Source organism: Fundulus heteroclitus, unplaced genomic scaffold (genome assembly GCF_011125445.2).
Source record: "Fundulus heteroclitus isolate FHET01 unplaced genomic scaffold, MU-UCD_Fhet_4.1 scaffold_224, whole genome shotgun sequence".
Lineage (NCBI taxonomy): Eukaryota > Metazoa > Chordata > Actinopteri > Cyprinodontiformes > Fundulidae > Fundulus > Fundulus heteroclitus.
Window position 1 is genome coordinate 244538 of NW_023396636.1, and position 17526 is coordinate 262063.

The window sequence follows — 17526 nt, forward strand, 5'->3', positions numbered from 1 at the left end:
TTCAGAAGATTCACATAATAGGAATGGTGTTTTGTTTGTAGTCCCACAATTTAATTTTAAACCAGGTAAAAGAATCAGTGATGAAATTTCAATTTGCACAGGAGAAATGTTTGGTATCATGTTGGTAAAGACCTTAGGATGGATTGAAGAAATTACACCATTAAGAAGTTTAGTTTGCTCTGACTCAGAATCATATTCATTTAAACACAATCATTCAAACAGTAGACCTGATTTATTAGTAGAAATTCAGAAATTATTATTAATAGTTTATTTTTGATGGCTTCCTTCTCATATTCGAATAAAAGGGAATGAGATGGCAGATGAATATGCAAAAAAAGTAAGTAAATGTTTTCTAATTGATATGATAGTTCCATTTAGTAAAGGTGAAATAAAATCAGTAATTAAGAAAAGGATTAAAGCAAGCAGAAACAGTGGGAAGAAGAAAGAACTGGAAGATGATTTTATTATCAAAGAAAAGTGGGCTTTATGAGAAACACATCAAGGAAAAGAAAGGAGAAAATGGTGATATCAAGATTACGCTTTGGTCATGCAGGTTAAAATAGCATGTTATTTAAAATAGGGAAAAATGCTACAGGAAAATTTTATTTTTCTTTTGAAGAAGAAACAGTGCAGCATTTTAGATTATTTTGCAGTAAATATGTAATTGAGAGAAATTAATTGGTAAATAGATTACAAAACAGTAAATTAAAGTTAAATATAAAATACCTTTTAGACGTGGACTCTAAATCAGAGGGCTATTCTTTATTATTGAGATTTCTCAAAAAGACTGATTTGATAAAGAGTATTTAGGTTTTTTTGTTTTGTTTTGTTTTTCTTATTTGTGTAGTAATAGTAGGATATTGGACTAGTTCAATCCCGATCCACACTCCATTTCAGTTGTTAGCAGTAATGCACCAAAAGTTGTTTGCCAACCACCATAAAACACAAGAAGAAGAAGAAGACTTTTGACTTTTTAACAAAACTTTATTAACAAAAGAGATCAAACAGTTAAACAATTTAGTTAAAAACAAGTGTCATTTACATAAAATACTTAAATAAGGAGCTTGTTAAATTGAAGCTCTCCTCTTTCAGACACTACACATAAAATCTTGTTAAAACCCCACAACTGCATAAAAGCCTCCATGTTCTGCGTGGCTCTGTGGAAGTGAAACTCCAGCTGAATCCTGGCTTTCGTGTTGTACTTCCACAGAGCCACAGCATCAAGGTGAGGTCCCCCCTGCAGTCTGTCTCTACGGGACAAATAAATAGCCATTTTTGCCTTACTGATTAAAATGTTTAAGAGTTAGGCCTTTGCCTTATTACTTTTGTTTTGGCACACTCCTCCAATAAATAAAGAAGTTGTAAAAACAGTGCCAAAAAGACTAAAAACATTTGTTAAAAGGCCAAAAACGGTCTTTAGTCTTGTGCAGTCCATAAAAACATAAAAAACATTTTCAGACAGACTGCAGAAAGGACACTCGTTTAAAACACCCTGATTAATAACCGATAAAAACGAGTTTGTAGCGATGGCTCCATGTAAAATTCTCCATTGGAGATCACCGGTTCGCTTCTTATTTGGAAGCTTGTTTAAAGTCCTCCATGGGGGTGCTCTACCAGCAAGTTTATCCGTCCATACACAGACTGTGCGGTTCTCGAGGTGTCTTTGAGTCATTACAGACTCCATAAACAGTTTTCTGGTCCATAGTGAATAAAACCACCAAAAGAAGAAGAAGCAGTAATCCCTCCCTGGATCAAACCTGAAACTACAGTAGATTTGATATGGTTAGAAAGGAAAAAAGAAGGTAATATTAATCATAAACTGATACAGGAATATGTTAATAGTTTTTATGGCTATATTCAAATATATAAAGATGCATCTAAAAGTGTGAGTGATGGGTTAGGTATTGCATTTTATGTTCCAGATTTCAATATCAAAGTAAATAAGAGAATAAATAATGAATTGGCTACTAGAACATATAGTGATGTATTGTAAGAAATATGAAGAAGAAAGAAGGAATTTGGTTAGAGGTGTTAATAAGGAGAAACTTAAATTTTGATATCGTAGATATTCGTAAAAAAGTAAAAAAATAAATGTTATCAATATTTATTTAAATATTTAATAACAGGAATAATTAGAAAGATTTACCATCTGTAAATTAATATTATAGATATAGACATATAGATACATACATATAAGTATATTTGGCAATAGGGCCATTTTGCCCCAAACTCCTCACCAGTTGGTGGCGGTAATGCACACCGGAAAGCTGTTTGCCAACCGCCAATAAACACAAGAAGAAGAAGAAGAAGAAGAAGAAGAAACCGGAAGCCGACGGCCGTTATAAGGTGAAGGACTACACCTCTCGTTTCATTCTCTACAGCGACAACATTGTGAGCATTAAGGATTATCCAGCCTTGAGCATAAGAAGAATCAGCATTTCTGAAGGTTCTTCAAAGAACGTGGAACAATTTTAAAGGTAAGTGAATTTGATCAATATTATAGTCTGCAATTGTCACGTAGTGCATGTTACGATCGGCTTTTACTGCTGCCGTTTTAATGAAAAAATCTTGCAGGTTGCACAGCTAAAACAAACTTTTTAAAGACAGAAAAATTATTGTTGTGTTGTTGCTTAGATATTTTCTTTCTGATATGTAGGGAGGTATGGTAGATTTTTCGGGTCCGTTCCTCGTTCCAAAACACCGCGTGTTGGTTTGTAAACAAAGCCTCACCCTTCCCCCACTCCGACACAACGCGGTAAAGGCTACAAGGTTTAGTTGGTCTGAGTTGAAGCGTTGTTAACTTGAAGCACCAATGCTGTAAGTTGGAGCTTTCTGTGAAAGTAAAGTAACTTCTAGAAGAATGTGAAGATTTAACGCTTGAATATCTGTTTGGTTAATTAAAATATGGCCCGGTAGTCATAGGCAATAGCCTGAGTAGCAAAGGCAGTCAACATGGCGGCCACCGAAAAGTAATACGTCATGACGCCCAAGCCCTATTCAAAAACTCCTCCGCCGTGTTCTTGCTGGAGGTCAAACAGGCTCCCGGGGTCCGTTCTTCGTACGTCGCTAACTCAGTTAGCAGGATTTCATTGTTGACGATTTGGCATGATCTTGGATCGTTTGGTTCTTCGAAAGACTTCCTGCACTTGTTGTCATAGCAACATGTGCGCCAGCTTAAACCTGCTCGCTAACAGGCTTATTTCATGTAAACAGGATTAGATCACGGCTGTATAGGCGGAGGAGATGGAGAAGTCTGTCGTAGCCATGTATAAACAGACAAACACATCATTTAACAGTGGCTTTTAAAGAGGAAAAAGTGGTGTTGGAGCCATAAATCTAAAAGATTTAAGTTATTTGTATGATGTTTGCTTTTTATTTTTATCCTATTCAGTAAGATTTGTTCGGGCCGTTTTATTGTGAAGTTTAGTTTACTTTGAAAGGCGTGCTTCCTGTCGAGCCGTATATTGTATTAGAAATGGATTATGGATGGATTATCTAGACACGGAGCAATACAGTTTTACCGTGTCAACTGTGGATGACTTGGAAAAGGAAAAGTTTAATTTTTTATGGATAAAGATTTTTTTTTTTGTGTTAAAATTCCCAGTTTGCATGGGTCCTTTACTTCCCGTGTCTAAGGAATGACACTGAAATTTGGATCTCTTGACATAACAAGTGCCTTTTTAAAATAAAGTATAATAATTAAAAGCTACCATTTTGTAGAATATTCTTGTGTTTCACTTTTACTTGTCCCCATGTTCTAGTGGGTCCCGTGGAGGCTCTGACATAAAATAACAAAGTAAATATGAAATTATTAAAATGCAAAAATTCATACTGTAGAAAGTGATAGAAACATCTACCATGGACATATTTATGCATTCATTTGTCTGCTGCTTTTTGCCAGCCCTCTCTCCTGGCCTTAACAGATTTTGAGGTGTTTTAATTAATGACTCAAATTCAGCATAACCTTCCATTAAAAGCTCGTGTTCTGCTTGGGAGAAAAACTGTGGGCGCTCTTTGGCCATGCTGAACAGCCAATAGCAGCGTTGCTGATCAATGTTTCTACTATCGATACATTTCCCCTTTTAAACAAACGCATGAACGCGCAGTTGTCTCAGATAACTCAATCCAGCCATACTAATCGTAAACAACAGGTGTGTTCGAAGAACCCAACTAGCCGGATCAGGATTAGCCGGATGAAATCATCTTGGATGTGTCATTTGATCTCGGATGTTTTAAGCAACTTATGAAGAACGGACCCCCCGCCTGTGTTTGTTTTAATACCAAACCTCCCGCTATTTTCCCTGCCAAATTAGAGGTGAACTAATTCGGCCAAATATGTTGATGTTTGGTTGAATTCTTATTGTGCTGTATAAATCAATAGTTTTTGGAGGTGAAGTTAATAGTTTACTGAGTTAAACAAATTCAATTTGTCATCAGTTTGTTAAAGGTTACATTTTTACATAAACATCTCAGAGAATTAACCTTAAGATATTCATCTTTAAAGCTTTGCTTCACACTCTCGAGCTTCTTAGTATATTGGAGAAATATTTAAGTGTGAGGATTGTGTTTAATTCATTATCTACTAGAATTAAAGTTACAAACGTCATTGTCCTATTTTACAGCTTTTACTAGTTTACTCATTTCTGGGATATATTTTTTGTTTTCTTTAAGTAATCAAAGTAATTGCAGGAGCTGTTTGATACAACAACAAAATAACAAATGAATTGGAGATGTTTCAGTGTGGTGAAGAAAGGCTTAAAATTTAATATTTAAGTTATTAACTTCAATTAGGACAATGTACATTCATCAACATGTCGGTTTAAAGCAACAATGTCCCCCAGTTTTACAGTGGATGGGGATTTCCTTTTTACAGTTTTTAAAACATTTAACCTCCACCTAGCTATCTGTGGTTGCAGGCCAACAGGTTGTGGTAGACTTTCAGGTGTCTCTGTGGTTTTGGCCCATCTGCTGGCCCAGGTAGCTGCAGACTGAAGTTGTTGTAGTTTATAGTATGCTGACCTTATTTTTCTTTATTTTTAGATGCCTCGCGGCAAAGGTTTTCGCCGTACACAAGCCTTTAAAAGGAAGATGGAAGACCCCAAACCACTGGATGTCGAAATCAAAGTTCAAGAAAGCACGTTTGTGGCTTGTATGTGTGTTTAATAGATACTTGTGACATTTGTGCTTTGGTTGCATACTGTTGATTTAACAAGCTTAAACCAAAATATTTGTTGTTTTCTGATTGGAAGGTCAAGGAACAGGAACGCGGCATAGAAGTAGACCTTGGCCGACCTCTTCTGCCAACAATACCTGCAAACTGGTCATTCCACCAGAATCAAAAGACAAGAAAGTAAGTTTATTTTACACATACATTGACTTAATAATAATAAGCAATGTTGTAATACTATTTTGTATTTCTTTTAGTTTGTCTTTCTTATCGGAGACTCTCATCTAAGGGCTATTGTGGATGGATTTGCTCCTATTAAAGAAGAGAGTCTTTATTTTGGTTTCTTGGCTGTCCCTGGAGGAGCAGCGTTGGACCTGAGAACCGAAATCTTGAATGCTGTGATACCACGAATACCTGATTTAGTCTGTTTGTTAGCTCCAAGCAACACTTTGAAGAGAAGCACCGTTGTCAGTGACGCTGGGAAACAGTTTAAAAAGCTCCTAACAACTGTTTGCACACTTTTTCCGAAGGTAAGCTGTTGTGTTGGTTTATGATACAAATTTGTAAGCAGTAAATTAGTAACAAAAAATACAAGTATATGTAGCACCATAAATGCATGTAAGTAAAACAATTGCTTGACATTTTTAATAAAAACATGCCCTGTATATAACTAAAGTGTTTAAAAGCATGGGTATGATTTAGTGTTCTGTACGGTTCTCATAACAATACCATAAATGTAAATGTTTATAAGATTGTTTTAGGGACTGTTAAGTAATTTCCTACTTTATATCTTTTTAAAGGTGTTTGTGTTGGATTTCCCTCCAAGACTAACGTGGATCCTCAGGTTCAGTCTCTTTTACGACAAGAATTCCACAGAGTATCGGTGCAATTGGGTAAATACTGACAATATAGCCTTTTGCTTTGTAAAAATATCACACTTAAGTATTTCTGAATTAAATGCCTCAATTTGTAACTTACTATTTTAAGAAGTATTTAACATTTGTCTATTTTCTGCATTTCAAGGTGTCTCATACAAATCAGTTGCTGAGCTGTTTCCAATGAGAAAACTGCACCTGTGGAGCAGAGATGGGGTAATGAATTCAAAAAGTTTCATAAAGTATAACTTTAACAAAATTAATTGATTATTAATATGTACCGTTTTTATTTTGTTAAAAGGTACACCTAAGTGACGATGATGGGATGAAAATCCTAAATAAAGCAATATATGAGGCCTCACATGAGCAGATTCACAAGCCAACTGCAGAGACGGAGGTGATGCCCACCATGTCATGCTCTCCTCCAAAGATGCTTGAGCAGGTTCCCAAGCCAACTGCTGAAAAAGTCTCAAAGTTGCTTTGTACACCTGAGGTTCCAGTTGTGGCCCCACAAGATCCCTTTGAATGGAACATTGTCGGATCTCACAATAAGGTAAAGTAATTTACTGTTTTTGACTTAACATTTGAATGTATTATAAATATTTATTTATTAGATTTATGATTGTCATTCTTTTCTGACAAACTATAGACCTTTCCAAGCTTCAAGTAAACAAGAAAGCTGTACTTCGCCAAAGAGAGTACTCCATTTAAAGGTTAGTATTTGTAAAACATTTTTATTTAACCATCCATCCATCTTCTTCCTCTTATCCACGGTCGGGTCGCAGGGGTAGGAGCTTCAATAGGGCCAGCTCCTCTGGGGGAACCCCAAGGCATTCCCAGACCAGCTGAGAGACATAGTCCCTCCAGCGTATCCTGTGTCTTCATCTGGGTCTCCTCCCACCAGGAGGAGACCCAGATGACTGAGCTTCTCACCCTATCTAAGGGAGAGCCCAGACACACTACAGAGAAAACTAATTTCGGCCGCTTCTACCAGGATCTTGTTCTAATTTTTATTTAAACTTTTTAATTATATTCTTACTGAAACCATAAGTGTAATAAACTGTTTGCTATTGTTTACAGGTGGAAGAACAAATGGACTTTTCTGTGGAGCTCAATCCAAAGTGGTTTGATGGTGAAATGCTGGAAATATTGGGGGATGGCAACACACCAACTTTTGGAGATGCTTCTATTGCGCCATTTCAAAAAACTAAGGTAATACTGATGGGGAATGGTGTTTTGTTAATATGTGCAATGTGTTAATATGTATAATTTTGATCCCAAACATTTTTGGCACTGTCTTTAAATGAATTGGCTATTAAAATTTGAAGGAATGCCATGTATTAAAGTATAAATTATTGACAAGACTTTTAATCATTTAGAACAAGGAATATAACAAAGTAAATCATATTTTTTTTTGTAAAGTGAAATTCATGTCTATTTCATTTAGACAAAAATACTTTAATGTTATGTGATGTATTAACTCACTATATCTATGACATGTATACATATTTTTGTTTCACTTTCTAAATTGGCTAATAAAACATGAAATTATTCTTCACTTCTTCTGAACTTTAGGCTTCTCCAACTTCAAGCCAACATCAAAGCTGTGCTTCACCAAAGAAAGCACCACATCTACAGGCTAGTATTTGTTAACCTATTTAAGATTGTCAATTGTTTCTCAATGAAATCATAATTTGTAATAAAATGTTTCCTATTATTTACAGGTGGAGGAAGAATTGGAGCAGTTTTCGGTGGAGCTGAATCCAACTGCACCATTTCAAAAAACAAAGGTAATCCTGATGTGTTAACATGCATAATGTATACTTTTGGTCCCAAACACATTGTTGGCACTGTTTTTTTTTTTTTTTGTTTTGTTTTTTTTTTGTTTTTTTTTTTAATTAATTGCCTGTTAAAATTTGAAGGAATGTTATGTATGAAAAAAGCAAATTGTTGAGAAGACGTCTGATCTTCTAGAAAAAATATTATAATGAAGTAAAGAATATTGTTTTTATTTGTAAAGTGAAATTTGTACGTATTTGTTGATTTAGCCATAAATACTTTAAGCTTCAATCATGGGTTGTCTCACTGTTTACATGGATACATAGTGTTTCACTTCTAAATTGGCTATTACAACATTAAACTACTATGTGAAACGTTTTAACTTTGTGTACAGAACATGTTTAACTTGATTCACACAAACGGAGCATACCAGCAAAGAAGTTAAATAAACTTCTTATCCCAACTCTAATTGTACCCTTGTGTTTTTGTATTAGGGCTGTGACAGACTAGTGGCTGGTGGGGAAACTGTCACCAAAAACGGTAAGAGAAGTCTTCCTGATCACACACTAATTACAAGAGGTTCATTTCACCAGGGCCATGACTACTTTGGTTCAAATAAATCAAAACAGTGTGCCACCAATAGTACTACTGCTATCATGACTAATGCCATTCACAATGCAAGAACCTGGTCAACAAGTGATATTGATGGACTGTTGATAAATGGTGATAAAATGTACACTTTCATGAAGCAGCATGACATGATTAGTGATGTCAATGGTAGTGGATACGTTTTTGTCAGGGAATTACCCACAAAATACACATTGGACGGAAACACATTCACCCTACAATATTTAGACACATTTACTGGACATGTTAACATCCAAGAATATGATCGGGATCTTGCCAATGTTGCTATGCCTCTAGATAAGGCTTTACAAAGAGCACTCGATGACAACGACGCCTGCCTAATCACAATTATGAACAGCACATGTGCAGTTTTGAAGCATGAGTCTGGGTTTTCGGTCTTTGATCCACATGCACGCGGTGATGATGGTGGTCTGGATTTAAATGGCTCCAGTATTCTTGCACACCATGCCACAGTTGATTCATTGAACATGCACATCACAAACCTAGTTCAGTCTTTATGTGGCAATGATGAGCTGCATAATGCATACCACTTGATTGAAGCTACTGGTGTTAAGGTTGTTAGTGATGGAACATTTTCTGCTAGGACTGGTGGAATGGATACTGACAGTGTAGCATTGCATGACAGTTTTGCAAATATAGCAAGCCCAGATGAGAATATGCTACGGTGTTTCTTTGGAACCAGGTCATGTAACTGATGACTCTGTGACGATAGTGTCTCAAAGTAATTGCAACAGCCTCACATTTAGTCCACTGACACTGACTGAAAAACGGAGAATATGCACAAAGCTTAACGTTGTCCCAAGTTTTCAGGAAGAGAAGACTGTTTCCAGCATTACTGTAGATCAACCTGTGCCTTGTGCAGCCACAAGTATAAGGTCAGATGGGAATTGCTTTTTCCGTGCTCTGTCCTATGTTTTTATTGGATCTGAAGAAAAGCATAGGTGTGTTCGTTATGCTATTGTAAAACAGATGCTTGCAAATCCAGAGATATACTCAAAAATTATTAGACCTCAGTACACATCTGTGCAACAATATGTAACTGCTTCAAAAATGAAGTATGTGGGAACTTGGGCCACTGAAGTGGAAATTCAGGCGGCGGCAGATTTCTTTCATGTGGACATATACACATATACTTCCGAAAAATGGTTAAGATATCCTTCCAACAACACAGATGGCCATTGCAAGGGACTCTACCTTAATCATTACAACAATTGTCATTATGAACCCATAACCTGTGTAACAGATAAAGTCTCTAATGAGTGTATCGGTTTCACTTCATGTCATGTAAAACACCATACCATTAACAAAGACAAAATCACAAGCTGTAAAAAAGGGGATACAAGAGAAAAAAGACAAAAGAGAAAGAGGTACAATTTGGATGACTTACACCGACAGATCAAGAAGACTAAAATCAAGGAATGTTATGACAAAGACCAAGACTACAGAACTTACATGCAACAACAGAGTGTTAAGAACTATGCAACAAAACCAGATTTCAAAGAAAAGGTTAAAAAGTCCAGTAGAGATAAGCATGCTAGTGACCCTAGTTTTCGGGAACACCTCAAACAATACAAAAAACACAAATATGCCAATGATCCTATGGTTAGGGAAAATGTCAAACAATACAGCAAAAACAGGTATGCCAATAATCCAGGGTTTCAGGAAAACATGAAACAGTACAGCAAAGATAAATATGCGAATGATCCAGACTTTCAGCAAAACGTGAAACAGTACAGCAAAGATAAATATTCGAATGATCCTGAGTTTCAGGAGACCGTGAAACAGCACAGCAAAGATAAATATGCGAATGATCCCGAGTTTCAGGAGACCGTGAAACAGCACAGCAAAGATAAATATGCGAATGATCCCGAGTTTCAGGAGAACGTGAAACAGTACAGCAAAGATAAATATGCGAATGATCCCGAGTTTCAGGAGAACGTGAAACAGCACAGCAAAGATAAATATGCGAATGATCCCGAGTTTCAGGAGAACGTGAAACAGTACAGCAAAGGTATAAATGTATATAAATATAAACATCAAACAGAATTTAAAGAAGCTGTCAAACAGAGAAGCAAAGACCATTATGCATCCATGAGTAAGAATCTAAATTGGAGTTACAAGCCATGAATGTTGAAAGGTATAGAAACAATTCTCCCCATCGTAAACGAATAAAACTTTACCACAAGGAATTGTATAATATCAATATCGATCATGCTATATCTATTAAAGATGCTGTTGGTAAAAGAAGGAATACTATATTCCTCCAAAAACACAACATCGACTTTGTTATCAATCAGTTTAAGATAAAAGTCCAGTCAGGTCCAACCTATGTCTGTTGTGTTTGCCACAAGTTATTGTTTAAACATCAAGTTGTAAAATGTAACTTAAACCAATACAGAAAAAGTGCTTTGGCAGAATCTGTAGCAAAGAAATGCATCACTTATACATATGTCCACACTTGTGGAAATTCTTGTGAAGTAAATTGCCATCTCCAAAAAACCACTGCAAGCATGTTATGGATTTGTCACACCTGCAATAACAAGATTCTTAGAGGTGTAGTACCAGAAGACAGTGCTGTAAATAATCTCCACCCAGATCCTATTCCTGAAGAACTTGATGCACTAAATTCATTAGAACAACATTTGATTGCACAACACATTCCCTTTATGAAGCTTTTAGCTTTACCAAAGGGAGGCCAAAACGGGGTTCATGGGCCTGTGACATGCGTGCCATCAAGCAGTGATGCTGTTTGTAATATTCTTCCAAGATTAGATGATCAAGATCTGATGATTAGAGTTAAACTAAAACGTAAACTAACATTCAAGGGTCACTATGAGTATCAGTATGTGAACACGCAAAAAGTTCATAATGCTCTGAACTTTTTAAAAGCCCAGAACAAGTGGTACACTGATGTACATATCAACAACGAGTGGTCTAATCCGTTGGAAAAGGTTACAATTGAAGAGGCTGGCCAGCCCGCTTGTGGCTCTGGGCCCGCTTGTGGCTCGGGGCCCGGCCAGCCCGCTTGTGGCTCTGGGCCTGGCCAGCCCGCTTGTGGCTCTGGGCCTGGCCAGCCCGCTTGTGGCTCTGGGCCTGGCCAGCCCGCTTGTGGCTCTGGGCCTGGCCAGCCCGCTTGTGGCTCAGTTGATGTTCCAGAACATTACACTGATAACCAGCACCATGGAATGTATTTGGATACATGCTTGCAACCTGTTGACATTGCACAAGAAATTCTGGACAATCACTTTGAAAGTATTTTATCTGTTGCTCCTGCTGAAGGAAATAGCCCTGTAAGATTGCTCAGTGACATTGCTAATGAGGCAAAGTGTTTTCCTGTCCTTTTTCCAAAAGGAACAGGCACATTCCACGAACAGAGAGATCACAGAATTACACTTGCTAAATATCTAAAAAGCAGAATATTAAATGCAGATGGCAGATTTGGAAAGAATTTGGAATATATTTTCTATGCACAATACTTGTCTGAAATTAATCAAGTGGTTTCCAATGTATCAATAGCTTTGAGAAAAGGATATCAGGGACAGCATAACACTGATGTTGCGTCATCTTCATCTAACAACCCAGACTTTTTGAAAGACCTCTTAAACTATGATATGGGCTACAAGTTTTTGAAACCAATTAGAGGCACACCTGTATTTTGGCAAGGTGTTCAGAAGGACTTGATGGCCATGGTGAGAACTCTTGGAATTCCCACATTCTTTATGTCATTTTCTTCTGCTGATTTACGCTGGCCAGAATTTATGGAAGCATTTATGTATGCAGACAATGTCATAGGCAATATTGCTGACATGGAATGGACCCAAAAGTGTGACTTGTTAAAAAATAATCCTGTAACAGCAGCTAGAATGTTTGACCATAGGTTTCATTGTTTGTTAAAAGAAGTCATAATGTCTCCAGCTCAACCCATTGGAAAGGTCATTGATTACTTTTACAGAGTAGAATTCCAGCAACGTGGCAGTTGTCACACACACTGCCTTTTTTGGGTGGAGTCACCTAAGATTGGTGTAAACACCAATGAAGAAGTTATCACATTTATTGACAAATATGTGACATGTGAGCTTCCACCTGAAAGTGACCCCATGCATGAAGTTGTCTCTAGTGTTCAGATGCACAGCAGAAAACATTCTAAAACGTGTAAAAAGAAGGGCACACCATGTAGGTTCAATTTTCCTAGACCACCTAGTAACCAAACCTTTATTTCAAAACCACAGCCAAATGTCTCTTGTAAAAATTCAAAAAAAAACATCAGCTAAAAAACAAAACCAGCCTAACACAGATCAGCAACAACTACAAAGTCAAGCGCCACCAGATGAAACCGTGGTTGCCAAACAAATGATGGCCAAAGTTAAAGAAGCACTGACAAATGAAAATGCAACCTATAACACCATTGATGATCTTTTCGATTCCATTGGCATCAATCAATCAATATTTGAAAAAGCTTATCAATTAACTGCACACAAACTAAGTGTTGTCCACAAACGCAATGTAAATGATGTGTGGGTTAATCAATACAATAGAGACCTTCTTCGTTGCTGGAATGCAAATATGGACATTCAATTTGTCTGTGACGCCTATGCCTGTGTGGTTTATATAATTTCATACATTTCAAAAGCTGAAAGGGAAATGGGTTTATTGTTAAAACATGCCCAGAATGAAATAAAAAATCAAGGTAATTTGGCAGCAAAAGAATCCCTAAACAAGTTGGGCAGCATATTCTTACACAACCGAGAGGTTTCTGCTCAAGAAAGTGTTTACAGAGTAACAAACATGAGATTGAAAGAAGGATCAAGGAAAGTGGTTTTTGTGCCAACAGGAGACAACATTGTTAAAATGAGCCTTCCACTCAGTGTAATACAGAGCAGGGCTCAAAACCTTGACCCAACCAATAACCAGATATGGATGACCAATATCACAGATAGATACAAAAATAGACCCAAAACACCTGAATTTAGAGACATGTGTTTAGCAACCTTTGCCTCTGAATACAGATGTGTTCCCAAAAGTCAAAAATCCTCTGTTATATCACTTGATAACAAATGTGGCTATGTTCAAAAAAGGACCAGGTCAGATGCAGCTGTTGTCAGATATGCTCGTTTCTCCCCAACACAAGAGCCTGAAAAACATTATCAAAGCTTGCTTCAGTTGTTCTTGCCCTATTACTCAAATGATGAGATTAAACCATCAGCTTTTTTAACTTTCCAAGAGTTTTATACTGAAGGTTCCTTTACAACTGCTTCCAAACAAATACAACCTGTCAAAGATGTTGTCGACCATAACAGATCAAAATTTGAAATTAAAGCAGAGGAATTGCAACACTTGTCAAGATCATGTCGAAGACCATGGATTTCAGGAGGATGGTTGGGCTAACTTGTGTCCTGAGTCTGAATTAGATCGACTGGAATGCCAAGCAGAAAGTGCTTTAAACAACAATAAAAACCCTGATGAAAGGGAAGAAATTCCAGATCTTGAACTAGTAGAAAAAACACCTTTTGCAGTAGAGTTCAGAAAGCAAAACATCACACACGAGGAAGGCCAATCACTCATGCGTTCTTTAAATGAACAACAGGCTGAAGTGTTCTACAAGATACGACAGTGGTGCGTTGATAAGGTTAATGGAAAAAACCCTAACCCATTTCATGTTTTCATTTCTGGAGGAGCAGGTACAGGAAAGTCGCATTTGATAAAGGCGGTGTATTATGAATCAAACAGAATACTTGCACGACTATCAGACTATCCAGATGATACTCATGTTTTGCTAACTGCTCCAACTGGTGTTGCTGCATTAAACATAAATGCAACCACAATACATAACAGTTTTGCAATAGGTAACCAAATTTCCCTACCATATCAACCATTAAGGGAAGAGAAAATAAATACATTGAGAGCCAACTTACACAATTTGCAGATACTAGTCATAGATGAAATCTCAATGGTTGACAACAAAATATTAACATACATTCATGGTAGACTGCGACAAATAAAACAATCATCAGACTTTTCACCTTTTGGTAATGTTTCAGTGATTGCTGTCGGAGATTTTTTTCAGCTGCCACCTGTCAAAGGGAAGCCTCTTTACAAAGAAGAGGCTGGCTTCTGCTTATGGCATAACACTTTTACACACATTGAGTTAACTGAAATTGTTCGACAAAAGCATCAACAGTTTGCCATGACACTAAACCGCATTAGGAAACACAAAAAAGGCATGAAGCTCAATGAAAATGATGAAAGACTATTGAAACAACGAGAAACAGGTACGTCTGACTTTACAGAAGACCTTCACATTTTTGCAACAAATTCTGACGTGCATACCCATAACTTTAACATGCTGCACAAGATTTGCACAGACATTGTTCAAATTAAAGCACAGGACTTCAAAAAAAATCAGCAAACAGGTACTTGTATTAGATTATCTCAAACACAAGCTACTCATGAAAACACATATTTGGAAAAACTATTAAGTGTTGGGACAAAAGCTAGAGTGATGCTGATCAAAAACTTGGACATTTCAGACGGTCTGGTTAATGGAGTGTTTGGTACTGTAATTCAAATCAAGTTTTCTGAAAAACGCATTGCACATACGATTTATGTACACTTTGATGACAAGAGAATAGGTACAAAACTGAGACATAAATTCCCCTGTTCTGATCCAGAACTTAAATATGCAACTCCAATACATCAAGATGAAGACAAATTGGCATACACTGGAGGCATTAGAAGACAGTTTCCATTACGACTTGCTTGGGCATGCACAATTCACAAGGTGCAAGGCCTAACATTAGACAGAGCTGTGGTATCATTCAAAAAAATCTTTGCTGCTGGCCAAGCTTATGTAGCATTAAGTCGAGTCAAATCAGTTGACAACCTTGTCATACAAGATTTCAAACCCACCGCAATTTATGCAAAGCCTGACATAGAAGACAATCTAAAAGTAATGACTAGCTTCATTAGCCCTTCATTAAACCCAGTACCCAACAGCAATCTATCTCTCAGTCTACACAACATCCAAGGGTTACCAAATCATATAAAAGATCTTAAAAGTAACCTTAAGATGTTGGATACAGACATAATATGTCTAACAGAGACATGGCTTGAAGACAATAAACCGCTCAACTTTGTAGAAATGCCAGGTTGGATATTCAAACACAAAACAAGATCCCAATCATACATTGACACAGCTAACACTTGCAGCTTGAAAAATAGAAATCATGGTGGTATTGGTGTTTTCTACAAAAATACAATTGCTTGTAATATTCTTGATGTACAGTATGATGATTTAGAAGCAATTGTATTTAATGTACAACCTCATGACTACAACGTGTTACTGTTGTACCGTCCACCATCATATAACATCTCTCATTTTAAGATGCGCTTGGGTACTGCTTTAAGCCTTTTCGATACCCTTTCTGGACCAAAGATTGTTCTGGGTGACTTCAATGACAATGCTCTGACTTCTAATTCCATACTGGATTTCATGGGTCAAAGATTATACAATCAAATAGTAACCACACCAACAACTGACGGTGAGACTTTAATCGACCACATTTACATTAAGGACTTTGGTCCAACAACAGTCAGTGCTACAGTTATACCGACGTACTACAGCTACCACAACAGCATCTTCATGACTTTCATTTGACCAAAAATAATCTTATATTTTAGATATGCAGAAAGCAACCCCCCCCCTTTTTTTTAGATCATTACTAAAAAGGTAAAACGCATATCATGAAGTTCTGATACATTCAACCTCAGACCCATAAAACAAAAATATAACTGTATTCACTTTTCTAATATCTTCAACAACAGTCAATATTTTTTTGTGCTCCAAAAACCTTATTGACCTGAATAGATCTGCCTACCAATTTTATCATTGATAATAAATGCCAACCTATGATAAACACACATAATGGAAGGAACAGAACAACAGAGAAGAAACACCAATTCAATTAACCAAAAAATTGCCATACTTGGATACAAAATAGGTATAGATAATCAAGAACAAGGGTCCCCTAAGACCAACTTGCACACATTACATAAACAAATTACTTCAGTCACATTTGCTTCCACAGGTTTTGATAACTCTTGATTTTTGTTTGCTTTATTTTTGTATATTGTATTCACATTTATGCTTTTTTTTTCCTTCTAAACTTCATTTTTTTTCCTGCACATTTGTGTTAATTTTTTTTACTTCAGTCTTTTTTTGCAACTTAAGTTTGCAAATGTATCGTTTTGTGCCACATTTTTCAATTTTTGATTACTTTTTAAAATTTACACTTTTTAAATCTTTTTACAGATTGAAATCTTTTGTGTACTTCTCATTTATTTAAGACAACTTTTGACAATCTAAATTTTTTTCTCACAATTTTTTTATTTTTTCCAAATTTTATTATTGATTTTTGTTTTAATTGCTTTTTAATTTTCAAATGTTTTGCATGTTTACAGTGATACTTTTTCCAATTTGGGTATTTAAGTTTTTTGGAAACATTTTGTTTATTTTAAAGCATCTCCTTACCAACTGTATATAACAACTTTATGGTAAAAGTCATATGTTGTTCCACTGGTAAAAGCAAAACTGTTCGGCTCTCAATGGCAATCAGACAACAATTCTAACTGCCACCATGCCAAACAGGACACAGGAGAAACGGAATTTTGCTCAAATGTGTTAAGTTTACTTGTATCTTTTACTGAATTATTTTTTGTGCTTATTTACATTGTTTGTATTGTTTTTAATAAAATTGTGGTGAAACAAATACACAAATTTGTCCTCCATTGATATTTTGTGCACAATAACATTTTCTGACAAAATGTATTTACCAAAGGCTTTGTCACAGTGATCAAAATGTAAACAATGCAGGAGACAGTGTGTAGAAAAATGTTCAACTGTTGTTTATGTACAAAAATGATGCAAAAGGCATTTGTGCAAAAATGCATTAACGTTGTGTATTTATTTAAAAAGATAATAAAAGTTGGGCAACATTGGTAATGCCAGGTAATGAGGAAAATGTGCAAATATGGTGTAGAGTCCAGTTTAGAGTTTAACAG

At 36.3% G+C, this 17526-nt stretch overlaps 1 protein-coding gene and 2 long non-coding RNA genes across 4 annotated transcripts; all 3 read left to right on the forward strand.

Moving 5' to 3' along the window:
• Nucleotides 1-1370: 1370 nt before the first annotated feature.
• On the forward strand, nucleotides 1371-5816 carry LOC118559106. Of its 2 annotated transcripts, XR_004928644.1 has the most exons (4): nucleotides 1371-2477; nucleotides 5041-5149; nucleotides 5250-5350; nucleotides 5425-5816. It is a non-coding gene; the product is annotated as an uncharacterized LOC118559106 (long non-coding RNA). The 2 variants fall into 2 exon arrangements; XR_004928643.1 differs by lacking the exon at nucleotides 1371-2477 and having other exon boundaries at nucleotides 4328-5149.
• A 180-nt stretch (nucleotides 5817-5996) lies between these two features.
• LOC118559107 lies at nucleotides 5997-6589 on the forward strand. The gene is made up of 3 exons (XR_004928645.1): nucleotides 5997-6060; nucleotides 6191-6258; nucleotides 6344-6589. It is a non-coding gene; the product is annotated as an uncharacterized LOC118559107 (long non-coding RNA).
• Nucleotides 6590-6706: 117 nt separating this feature from the next.
• On the forward strand, nucleotides 6707-12864 carry LOC118559104. Its single transcript, XM_036129831.1, has 8 exons — nucleotides 6707-6755; nucleotides 7123-7254; nucleotides 7618-7680; nucleotides 7767-7832; nucleotides 8316-9107; nucleotides 10294-10480; nucleotides 10591-11435; nucleotides 11493-12864. The coding sequence occupies exons 2-8, from the start codon at nucleotides 7135-7137 to the stop codon at nucleotides 12738-12740; spliced, it is 3321 nt and encodes a 1106-aa protein (XP_035985724.1). The 5' UTR covers nucleotides 6707-6755; nucleotides 7123-7134; the 3' UTR covers nucleotides 12741-12864.
• Nucleotides 12865-17526: the final 4662 nt, after the last annotated feature.

Excerpts from the sequence above, each read along its gene's own strand:
- LOC118559104 (XM_036129831.1), top strand. The coding sequence starts at position 7,135 with ATGGACTTTTCTGTGGAGCTCAATCCAAAGTGGTTTGATGGTGAAATG. Across the intron at positions 7,255-7,617 it reads CGCCATTTCAAAAAACTAAG|GCTTCTCCAACTTCAAGCCA; the intron begins GTAATACTGATG and ends TCTGAACTTTAG. Across the intron at positions 11,436-11,492 it reads AAAAGGTTACAATTGAAGAG|GCTTGTGGCTCTGGGCCTGG; the intron begins GCTGGCCAGCCC and ends CCCGGCCAGCCC.